The sequence below is a fragment of the Acipenser ruthenus genome, chromosome 22, assembly GCF_902713425.1.
Source record: "Acipenser ruthenus chromosome 22, fAciRut3.2 maternal haplotype, whole genome shotgun sequence".
In the NCBI taxonomy this organism is placed as follows: domain Eukaryota; kingdom Metazoa; phylum Chordata; class Actinopteri; order Acipenseriformes; family Acipenseridae; genus Acipenser; species Acipenser ruthenus.
In genome coordinates this window covers 2,143,078-2,154,022 of record NC_081210.1, presented here as the reverse complement: position 1 = coordinate 2,154,022, position 10,945 = coordinate 2,143,078, and the positions used below count along the sequence as shown (strand labels likewise).

Sequence of the window (10,945 nt, the reverse complement as noted above, 5' to 3'; positions counted from 1 at the left end):
TGCAGATGAGATTGAAGACCTGAATGGATTTTTTTTTCCCCCTTAAATGTAGAAGGTATTATTTATAATGCATAATCTTTTACCTGTAGTGTATTGTTTAAAATTGTTAACACTTGTTACACTATAGCATTTATGCAATGGTTTACAGAATTAATGGAATTATTTTTATTATCATTATGGGAATTAAAATCATTTATTGACCTTAAACTTGTGTGTGATTTGCCTTTTTGTTTTGCTTAAGAGGATACCAGTTTCCAGATGGCTCCTGAGGATGTGCTGTCAAAAGCATTCTTTTAAATCAAGCTTATATTTAGATGGGTGGGAGTTAACTTCATATTCTAAATGCATAGGGCCATATTCACAAAACTGATTTTAAGGAATTATTATTATTATTATTATTATTATTATTATTATTATTATTATTTATTATTATTATTTATTTATATTTCTTATTTAATCATTTCTTATGTTACACTGTTCTTTTGAAAACTGAGATTAAACCTATAACCTTCTCTCAAACAGTTGGTGAATTGCAAACTTCATTTAAGTAATCATAATGGGATTTAAAAAAAAAAAAAAAACAGTCCTTAAGACATTCTTTAAAACAGTCCTCCCAAGATTCCTTAAGACATTCTTTAAAACAGTCCTCCCAAGATATAGCAAGGTCATATTACTAGTTTTTTTTCTATTACTGTTGAATATCCTTAAAATAAAACCTGTACACATCCAACACAACACATGTTTAGGATGATATTGTTAAAATACTCAAATCAGAAATCGATATTCAAGAGCTTTTATTGGTTTTGTTTTTGCTAGTAAATAAAGTATTTAAAAGTCCTTTTACGCGACGGTCTCTTTATATTTCAAAACATTGCATCATACAGCATTGTGTGTGTGCCTGAGTCTTCCCACTTGTTTGGAAATGAGACTGGAAGTCTGATTCATTGCTTGGAACACACTGTTTCGCATGCAACTGCAGTGTAGTTAAAAGCCAAAGTTCTGAGTGGCTGTGACTGAGGTCTGCTGCTCTGATTGGTCGGTGGTGATGCCAATCTTATACAGTGTGTGTGTGTGTATTTAAGGCAGGGAACAGAGACATTTGATCCATTCAGTGTCCTTGGGCCAGGCTTCGTTGGTGGGAAGTGCCATGGACTCTTTTAATTAGACACACCAGCGATTGCTGCTACAGCAGTCCAGAGCAGAGAGCAAATATGGAGTAAGTATTCTCAATCATTAATCTAAATGAATCATTGTAACCATGATGTAGGAATACATTTCTATACATATGCATGTGGTTCTGGGTGAGTTCACGTGTACAAATATGTAGAGGAAAAAAAAATACATTCTATATATATAACCATATATCTCCTTAAGATACTATTTAGTTATGGTAAAGGATCACATCAAAGTCAAGGTGAGTTTATTTTGTATTCTTTTTGCCTGTTTTTGATTGACCTTTATAATGCAGTATTAAAAATGTGAGACTCAATGTGGTTCTCGTGGTTTAGTGTTCTGTTTCTTGTGCTGTGAGCTCTTTGTGTCTCCTGGGTGTGATACTAATAGCTGTTCTCTGTCGGAGGCATTGCACAGCACACTGTAACGCAGGCTCGGCACTTTCACATGGCAATCTGCAGTGCAAGCAGGCATTTTAAAATCAGACCTGCCTTTTCAACTGCTACGTACAGGATTCGGGATTTTAAATGATCCCTTAACCCAAATATAATGTCATCTTCGTATTAAACTAGTCTAGTCTTGTTGAGTCTTCAACATGCTGTCCTTCATGGCAGATCTTCTTACTTAGTGTCTGGTAGTGTGTTTTTTTTATTTTATTTATTATTATTTTTTTTTTTCGATAGGTCATTAATAATAATAATAATAATAATAATAATAATAATAATTGAGATGACACGGATCCCTTCTCCCCGATTATCAGACTGCCAACAGTCCTCAGAACAATGTGGAAAAATTGAATTGCTAGCTTTTTATTTCTGAAAGACCCTCTTTGTTATGAATTAAGTTGTAACACCTGACTACTACCACAAAGGAAAGTGAACGATACCAGAGATGCCCTGGTGCGCTGGGCTGCTGTGTGTCTAGGCAGGATAGCAGCAAGTGCACATTCCCCAGTGTGGCAACGATATTCCTTAACGGCTGCTCTTCATCTACTCATGAGTTTCAGGTGGGAAAAAACACTCCCACAGGGATGCTGAGCCATGCTACTTCTGACTTTGATTTAGTTCTGTTAAAACATGTACCGCCCTCCTGAATTGCAGACGTTAGCCACGATGCCCTACACATGGAATTCTAGTTAACAAAAAGTCGTAAGTGTGTGTTTTTTTTGTTTGTTTGTTTTGTTTCTTCCAGGCTTCAAGATGGATTTGCTGTATGTTCTGTAATACACAGCCTGAAGGATCAGAGAAGCAGAGCTCTTGTGTTTTTGCATGACCACGCCTGCAGCAGGGATGGACCGGGCTGATGCATTGAGGATGGAGAGCCTGTATCCAGAACTTGTTTCACTGACCGCTGAGCCAGAACTCCTGGGCCAGGGGGTGGCAGGGGCCGGGCCCCTCTCCCTACTGTCTGTGCTGAAGGAAGAGGAGGAGGAGGAGGATGGAGGGGGCTTCGCTCTGCCAGAGCACAGCCTGCTCCACCCCCACAACACCTGTAAGTCACATGAGATTCAGACCTGCTGGGGACCCCTGGAGACAGGGAGACATGTACAGTAGCAGTAGTTGTGCTCACTGCATGAAATAAAATGAAAAAAAAAAAATGTAAAAAGTTCTTCCAAATGATTGTGATATTTTCTGATATTTAAATGTTTTTTTATTTTTTTTTGTCCCCCTAAAACATTTGTAAATCCTGACAAAGGAGCAAGGCACTGAAATGTTAATTTTTAATCATGATGTTGCACAAAAGAAAGTTAGAAATATTTTGGTGAACAAACCCGGAGTACGGATTTTATACAGTGATGATGATGATGGCAATAATATTTTATTGCAGGTATATCTGAAATGGACTGGATGGGAGAAGATATGGACATTCACCTCCTGGACACCCTCATAGAGGACACTCCAGTGATCTCTCCGGCTCTGTTGCGTGCGGTGGAGAGAACCTCGAAACTCCTCCCTGCTCCCCGGGGCCTCCTTGAAACAGAAGCCGAGGCGGCATGTCTGGGCTTGTCCTCCACGACCGATCAGGTGGCTCCCTACACCCCGCCTCTATCCCCTCGTTTGCCCGGAGGAATAGCAGGCAGCACCCCTGTGACTAATTATCCCAATGACACTGCAGAACTAACAGGCAGCCAACTGCCTGATACAGTGGAAATCAAGGAGATTCGGTCCAGTTCTTTATTTCTGATTCACGGTTTGCTGGTGCCTATAAGAGACTCAAGTGTTCTTACACCAGAACCAGTAACAGTTACCCCTGTTGGGACAGAACCCTCCACTGAGACGGGAGGGAGCTTGTTGAAGCTTCAAAATGTCGCTTCCGCCCGCTCTTCCCTGGGCAGAAAGTTTAAGAAGAAGGAACAGAATAAAAATGCAGCGACGAGGTACAGGCAGAAGAAGAGAGCCGAGAGAGGCTTGATGGAAAGTGAGTGTTGTGAGCTGGAGAGCAGGAATCGGGAGCTGAGAGAGAGGACGGACTCCATAGAAAGCGAGATCCAGTGTCTGAAAGAGTTGCTGGAGGAGATTCAGAAAACAAGGACTAGCCGGGAGAGTGTGGGGGCGCCTGCTCCTGCAAACCAGACTGGGCATCAGAAAGCGCCTGCGTGAAGAAGGGCTTTTTCTTAGGTTGAAAAAAACACTAATTAGTGAAACTATTGCTGCATTGTCATTAAGCACAAAGCTTAAAAAGGACTGTCTGTTGTCGTGGAGAATGGTGTCATTGCAGCAGTTCATTCAATTATTAGTTTCATTGAATACTACAATGTAATTGTAGGCACTACACAGTCCTATGATATTGCATGCTAACACAAGCTTTAAATGTGTATAATTAACAAAGACATGTTCTAGAATGCGATCTTTCATCTCTCATAGTGCAGAGCAGGTGCAGCCAATAAGTTGAAAAGGTTTTGATAGATAAAGGTATCCAGTGCCTAAGCAGCAGGGGGGATGGTATAATTGAGATGAAATATCTCTGGGAACTAAAAATATTTCATATGGTTCCAGTAGGTACACAAGACTGGTTGTCTGTGTCAGCAGTGGCACTATAACGGTATGTACAGCTCTAAAAATCAAGAACACTGCTTTGATGTTTAAGAAATGTAAGCACATCTGGGAAGAGGATGGGCAATAAAAACTCCTCTGAAACAAAATCTTTCATATAAATTGAATGTTATATTTGTTGGGATTGTGAATTTGATGCTTACAGCCTACACCTGACAACACAGCAAAGAAACTCACAGCGATCAATTCCTGTAATTTTATTTACCAGCACGATATTATTAAGCAGCAATTTCCCGACACAATTTTATTAACGCACTGCTGTACAAAATTTACAAGATAAATCTTTCGTAATGTGGCAGAGTCTGTCTCGCAACGGTAATATAAACCTCTTGAAAGTCTTTTCACAGCACCTTGAGATGTCTTTCTTCAGAGAGGTGGCCCCTTAAGACTTGTTAAAATAAGTGATCATTATAACCCAGTCACACACCCCTTCCTCTCCCATACAGGCAGGCATGTGCATCACACCACATGACGAACGAGTTTTTATATTTTGTGAAACCCACTTAGGATCCAGTGCGACCAAAAGAAATGATATTTACAGTTTTAAACAGAAGGGCAATACTCCCTCTGTGGGCCGTCTTCACTGTTGATGTTTGGTGTTGTTGTGTGGGTTTTATCACAGGATTCATTCTAACCCTGTAGGGACAGTAGGATGTGCCGTCTCTTGCCTTAAGATCACCAGTCTGATTCTAGCCCATGATGTGGTCACTTTAGGCAGGGAAACAAGGATCTGTGAGACGCCCAGGATGAGATGGGTATGGAATACGCTCTGGGGTGCTGTGCTAGTGATCAGTTTGGTCCCTTTGTGAGTTCAGCCCATCGCTGTGCAGTTCTGTGTCGTTCGTCCCCCCGTCCCCCCCCCCCCCCGAGATGCTTCTCCTTCTCTTTCAGTCACCGCTGAAGGCGGGGCAGTGGTGGTCAATGATGCCCGGCTGTTGTCTTGACCAATGCTTACTACACATGAAAAATAAACTTTTTTTGTATTATTTAAGCCGTCACGCATCTCAAAACACTTCTGAACAAGAGAATCGCAGGTATGCAATAGCCATGTTTCAGGTGCTGCATCCAGAAGGGCTGGGACCGAAAAACTGAAGTGCTGCCAGGACGCTACGAAAGGGGTAAACTTATTTGAGCCTCTGTCTGGATTCACTCACTGTCTAAATAAACTCCCGACAGACCCCTCTGGTGTTGCTCAGGTTCGCATTGCTGGTCTCTTCCAGGTGCGCTGCTGCTGAACCCCGCCCTGTCTCACCTGCTCTGTGATGAGCTCATCATGGACAGCCTGTTCAGCCTCATTCCATTCTTCCTGCAGAGTCTCCCTCAGCGCAGGATACAATGCAAGCAAGCACACCGTCACATACTAACCACTCAAAGAAAAAAATAATGCTGCTTACATCCTTTTGAGAGTTTCCTGACGTTTGCTAAACAAATGAGCAAGATGCTGGCACAGTGCTAAATTAATACCATATGGTCCAGTTCATTTAAAAAAACAAAAAAAAAAAAAAAAAAACCTGAAGTCGTTGACAAGCTGCAAGCCGTGTCGTTCTCTCTCACCCAGGAGAGTGCGGGTGGCAGCCCAGCGGGGTCTCAAACATCACAGAGTACATGCAGGTGCTCGGCTCTGACACCTGGGCCAGTTTATTGGCACTGCCGCAGGACAGGAGGACCTGGAGATGAGACAAACACACATTAATGAGGACCCAGGGACCCAGCTAACACCTTCCCCCCTTCTGGGGATCCCAGCAATCCAGGGACGCAGCTAACACCTTCCCCCCTTCTGGGGATCCCAGCGATCCAGGGACCCAGCTAACACCTCCCCCCCCTTCTGGAGATTCCAGCAATCCAGGGACCCAGCTAACACCTTCCCCCCTTCTGGAGATCCCAGCAATCCAGGGACGCAGCTAACACCTTCCCCCCTTCTGGGGATCCCAGCGATCCAGGGACCCAGCTAACACCTTCCCCCCTTCTGGAGATCCCAGCAATCCAGGGACCCAGCTTTCCAGCCGAAGCTGTTGGCACTGCAACATAATGAATCACTGAATGATATTAACAGTGATACACGTCTGCGGAATATGTACTGGTATGCAGTGGTGAATATATATATATATATATTTTTAATGCACAGAAAAATGGCATTAAAACATTTGCAACAATGCAGTGCACTCATAACTTGGAAATAAAAACCTTATAATGCATATGCAACAAACTCCCTAGACAGACGGAAGAGGACACTGCAGAATTGCTAATACCATATTGTATAGTCAAATAATACAGGGGACTAACTTTGCAAACTAGCAATGAGCAGTATACAACAGTACAACACACGTCTTTGCTTAATAAAACCGCACATGTGTAAAAGTGATTTATAAAACTATTTTTTTTTTAATTAAAAAGGTAAAATAAACACACACACACACACAAAAAACCAGCTGAAAATGAAAACCCAGGAAGTGCTAGTACTGGAAACACATGACTTGGATATGCAGGAAATAGACGAAGGAAAAAATAAATGTTGTGTTTCACAGCTATTAGTGTGACAGATACCAGCCAGGTAAGCGAACGGAATTATTTTTTTAGATTAACAAAATCTCATATATATATATATATATATATATATATATATATATATATATATATATATATATATATATATATATAAATACCTCGCCTTTTTGATATTATTATGTCAGAACTGGCAAAGTTGTTACATTTCGAACGGGACCGTGTTAAAACAGTGTTTCTATCGTGTTAATGCGAGAGGTTTAAGACAGTGCGGGCGGGAATGGTAAACGGACATTAAAACTTCGAAATGGCTGCGCCTGTTCTGGAACGTGCATGGTGAAATGTAAGTTGCAAAACAAAATGAAATTGTTTTCTGTTAATTGTAAGTTATTCTTGTATACCTGTTATTATACAAGTGCTGAGTGAAAAACTAAAGCCTTCCAAACGGGCGTTGCGACTCGGGTACTTATGTAGCTGTGGGTGTAGTTTACTTTATCAAACTAATTTCACCCTTCTCAATGGTCCTATAGGCTCTCTGTTTTGTTTTATTTTGTTAGTTTTTGACTAACTTGTCAAGCAAATAATTGGTTCGTTACACGCTTATGGTATTAACACTTGTGGCCCTCATAGGTGTTTTCCAGTAGGAGTTGGTCATTCACGACGCTGTGAAGGCTGCAGGTTTTGAAGAAACTCGCATTGTAACGACAAGCAGCTCAAAATGGGACGCAGAAAGCAGCAACAGCACACGCCTGACCGCGCCACAGTGAGAGGGAAAGGCCACCGGCACAGACCCAAAGAGAAATCACTGGAAACGTTCACCGAAGAAGTGCATGACGCTCTGCACGGTTGGTGCCTATTTGGGGCATTGGTTAAGCTCACTAGACTTGATCCTGTTATCTGTACTGAGCGATGGAAATAAGACGAGTATTGCATGGCAGTTAAACGCATTCCTGGTTTTAATACGAGCACAGTGTTTTTAAACTCGTAGTAAAACCAGGAATGGATCAGACTGCTATGCCGTGGGAGTCTTATTGCCATGCCTGTGTACTGCTGTTATCATTTTGAGTGTCTAACATTAGAGCTGCTATTTTTTATTAATAACCACCAGAGGGCACTGCAGCCCATCCCTCGTTATTTATAATTTTTTTTAAAAAGGGATATATTTTACTCGCTACGCTAGAAGTAAGATATGCATTGGTCTTTTCGTTAACAAATAGCCTGCCTTCATATCATATCAATAACCACACAAACAATCAGTTAATAAGAAATTGCTAGTCCCGCTTAGCAGAACACTGATATTTCCGCAGTGTGCGGTCGCTGTCCAGTTTCTCAGGACCCTGCCTTGTTTTTCTCCTCAGCGAGTCTCCAGGGGGACGGGGAGGGGGAGGTGGTGCCGGTGAAGCTGCCCTGTGCCCTGGCTATGTGGGAGCTGGGGCACTGCGATCCCCGCAGGTGCACTGGGAGGAAGCTGGTGCGCAAGGGGCTGGTCCGCACCCTGAGACTCAGCCAGAGGTTTAACGGACTCATCCTCAGCCCTATGGGCACCAAATACGTGTCGCCTGCGGACAGGTGAGCGGCTCAGGCGTACCACGGCTCACCTGAAATAGCAGGCACAGGACCCCCTTCACATGCCTGATTTCATGATTAACAGATGTGTGCTCACAGTTTTATAATGCATACAAAACTTTAATTAATTTAGAAAAAAAACACTGTCTTTGCGATCTATCCAGAAACGAGATAAATATATGTATATGTAAATATATATATATAATTTTAAATAAAATTGTATATTGTGACCAAATGCACGCCCATGGGCACCAGTATTCCACCTATAGATTCTAGATGAATAAATGTGACGTATAGTGGGTATGAATACATGGTCCCGCCCCTAATCATTGTGTCTTAATTACACATCACGCACAGAGCTCACCAGGAACCTCACACATTTGTGATACATATCCTAGTGACTTATTGTATTGTCACACTCTCTCAAAATACAAACTACTCCAGCAGCGTTTCTTCCGGTAAGCAGACCCTCAAGTCCAGTGTTTTATGGGGCGCTCCACAGCACACCTTCCTTGATTCTCATTAATTTGTGAATTCCAGAGAGATCGTGGCCCAGAGTGGCGTGGCAGTGATCGACTGTTCCTGGGCCAAGCTGGATGAGACTCCGTTCAGCAAGATGAGAGGAAGCCACCCCAGACTGCTGCCTTACCTCGTGGCGGCCAACCCAGTGAACTACGGGCGCCCCTGCAAGCTGTCCTGCGTGGAGGCCTTCGCTGCCACGTTCTGCATTGTTGGTAAGTGGCAGGGTTTGGACAGCAAGCTGATCTTATCCTGCGAGTCGTCCTGCATTTCCATCAAACCAAACGTTTGGTCAAAATGCAGGTTTTATTAAAATGATTATTATAAAGACTGTGTGGAAGGAGTACATAAAGCATGGCATTGATGAAAATGTTTCTAGACTTCTGTTAATGAAAGCAAAAATGGTCTAAAAAAGCTTCATGAATATTAATCTATATCCGATCCCCAACCCTAAATCTATTCGTAGTTATAGTACTTGTCTAAACTTGGTATGGACGTTCCTTGGTTAAGTTCTGGGCTCTGACAAACTGGGCTTATACTATGTCTTGCAGAACCATGCTACTGCCACCTGTAATATGTGGGTTTAAGCCCTTCACGTATGTTGCTGACACATGCTGTTTTGAGTGCAGGGTTTCGTGACCTTGCAGTAATTGTTCTGAGGAAGTTTAAGTGGGGGAAAGTGTTCCTGGACCTCAATAAGAGCCTTCTGGAGCAGTATGCTGCCTGTCTCAACGAAGAGGACCTGCTTAAAGTGGAGAAGGAGTTCCTGGCTGCCAAACCCGTGGAGGAAGAAATAGGTAAACAAAGAAATACATCCTCTCTACATTCATCAGCTTTGGACAATGTTTTAACAATGTGATTACAGGGAGGGGAATGAGACTCTCATTGCATAGCAGTTTATTGGTTTTGCTATGAGTTTAACAAGGCACTCCTGAGCTTGTTACCTATACACCGGAGCTAATCAAGCTCGTAAAACCCGCAATGCAGTAGTCTTATTTTCATCCCTGTGATTCGGTGCTGTACTCATCATGTAGGGGCCAGCATTAAAATACAGTTGTGTGCAAGTGAAACACGTCTATTATAGCTTGTGAGCCTCTTCCTAATAAAAACATACAATAGCAAAAAGTGGATTGAATTGGGTACTGATGATTTAATACATAATTAAAGATCTAGTCTAAAGGTGATCATTTTGTTTTTGCTTTTAGATCCATTTGATGTGGACTCTGGGAGAGAATGTTCGAACCTGAATAGACCCCGATGGTAAGTTTGAATTTATCATTGTCAAGTGATATTATCAAATATCATTGTCATAACTTTAAACTGAGATAGAGTGTGATCTGTTGTATTGTATTGTGCTTAGGTCTGCACAGGAAGAGGAAGAGGAGGATGATTCTGAGGAAGAAGGGGGAAGCGATGATGACGAAGAAGAGAATGTTGGTGAGAACAAAGAGGAAGAGGAAGAGGAGACTGAGGAGGAGGAAGAAGAGGAGGATAAATCCTCGGTCGCTGCCAGCGCCTCAGTGATTTGGAAAGGAGCGAAGAAGAGGATAAGAAACTGAACCATGAAGCTGGAAGTGACTTGCATCGACTGGTGCATATATGACGAGCGCGCCGTCCTGCAGCTGCAGCAATACATCTGTATCAGCCAGCACTGATTATATCGGTATGTTTTTGTATACGAAAGATACAATTTGATAGAACCTTGGCTGCTAGGAAAGAGTGTTACTGTAAAAAATCTGCTGTAAACAAGAACTGATACCAACAAAAAAAAAATGCTGAAAAGGGACTTATTTTCAGGAATTAGCCTTTTTATTTTTTTAAACTTCAATAAATGTATTTATGAATCACAAAGAGGTGTAGCGCTCATCAGTGATCAGCGAGGTACGTAGTCAAAAAAACCTGATACATTCACAAAATAAAAGTTGATCGCACTCTCTGACGCAGTCCAGAAATATCTACCCAGTAAAATCCATAAAGTTTAGTCCTGTTGCCTGGCACGGATTTAATGGAGGAGAAGAAAAACGCAATTGAAAGTGGGCATGTACAGACCCATTTTATTTCACGGCTGATTAAGAAAACGCAGCGGTGCTTGTCATTGTGATGAGGGCAGGCTCTTGACACTGTTAAACAAC

General features: G+C 42.2%; 2 protein-coding genes across 4 annotated transcripts; both read left to right on the top strand.

Moving 5' to 3' along the window:
• Positions 1 to 658: 658 nt before the first annotated feature.
• LOC117431465 (cyclic AMP-dependent transcription factor ATF-5-like) lies at positions 659 to 4,315 on the top strand. Of its 2 annotated transcripts, XM_034052391.3 has the most exons (3): positions 659 to 1,216; positions 2,365 to 2,664; positions 3,001 to 4,315. In XM_034052391.3, the coding sequence occupies exons 2-3, from the start codon at positions 2,442 to 2,444 to the stop codon at positions 3,771 to 3,773; spliced, it is 996 nt and encodes a 331-aa protein (XP_033908282.3). In that variant the 5' UTR covers positions 659 to 1,216; positions 2,365 to 2,441; the 3' UTR covers positions 3,774 to 4,315. The 2 variants fall into 2 exon arrangements, with proteins under 2 accessions (XP_033908282.3, XP_033908284.3); XM_034052393.3 differs by lacking the exon at positions 659 to 1,216 and having other exon boundaries at positions 1,224 to 2,664.
• Positions 4,316 to 6,689: 2,374 nt separating this feature from the next.
• On the top strand, positions 6,690 to 10,664 carry LOC117431068 (18S rRNA aminocarboxypropyltransferase-like). 2 transcript variants are annotated; one of them, XM_058995760.1, is made up of 7 exons: positions 6,690 to 6,777; positions 7,359 to 7,573; positions 8,087 to 8,297; positions 8,835 to 9,028; positions 9,443 to 9,610; positions 10,019 to 10,073; positions 10,174 to 10,664. In XM_058995760.1, the coding sequence occupies exons 2-7, from the start codon at positions 7,447 to 7,449 to the stop codon at positions 10,370 to 10,372; spliced, it is 954 nt and encodes a 317-aa protein (XP_058851743.1). In that variant the 5' UTR covers positions 6,690 to 6,777; positions 7,359 to 7,446; the 3' UTR covers positions 10,373 to 10,664. The 2 variants fall into 2 exon arrangements, with proteins under 2 accessions (XP_058851743.1, XP_033907565.3); XM_034051674.3 differs by lacking the exon at positions 6,690 to 6,777 and adding an exon at positions 6,956 to 7,071.
• Positions 10,665 to 10,945: the final 281 nt, after the last annotated feature.

Excerpts from the sequence above, each read along its gene's own strand:
- LOC117431465 (XM_034052391.3), top strand. The coding sequence starts at position 2,442 with ATGACCACGCCTGCAGCAGGGATGGACCGGGCTGATGCATTGAGGATG. Across the intron at positions 2,665-3,000 it reads GCTCCACCCCCACAACACCT|GTATATCTGAAATGGACTGG; the intron begins GTAAGTCACATG and ends ATTTTATTGCAG.
- LOC117431068 (XM_058995760.1), top strand. The coding sequence starts at position 7,447 with ATGGGACGCAGAAAGCAGCAACAGCACACGCCTGACCGCGCCACAGTG. Across the intron at positions 9,029-9,442 it reads TGCCACGTTCTGCATTGTTG|GGTTTCGTGACCTTGCAGTA; the intron begins GTAAGTGGCAGG and ends TTTTGAGTGCAG. Across the intron at positions 10,074-10,173 it reads AACCTGAATAGACCCCGATG|GTCTGCACAGGAAGAGGAAG; the intron begins GTAAGTTTGAAT and ends TATTGTGCTTAG.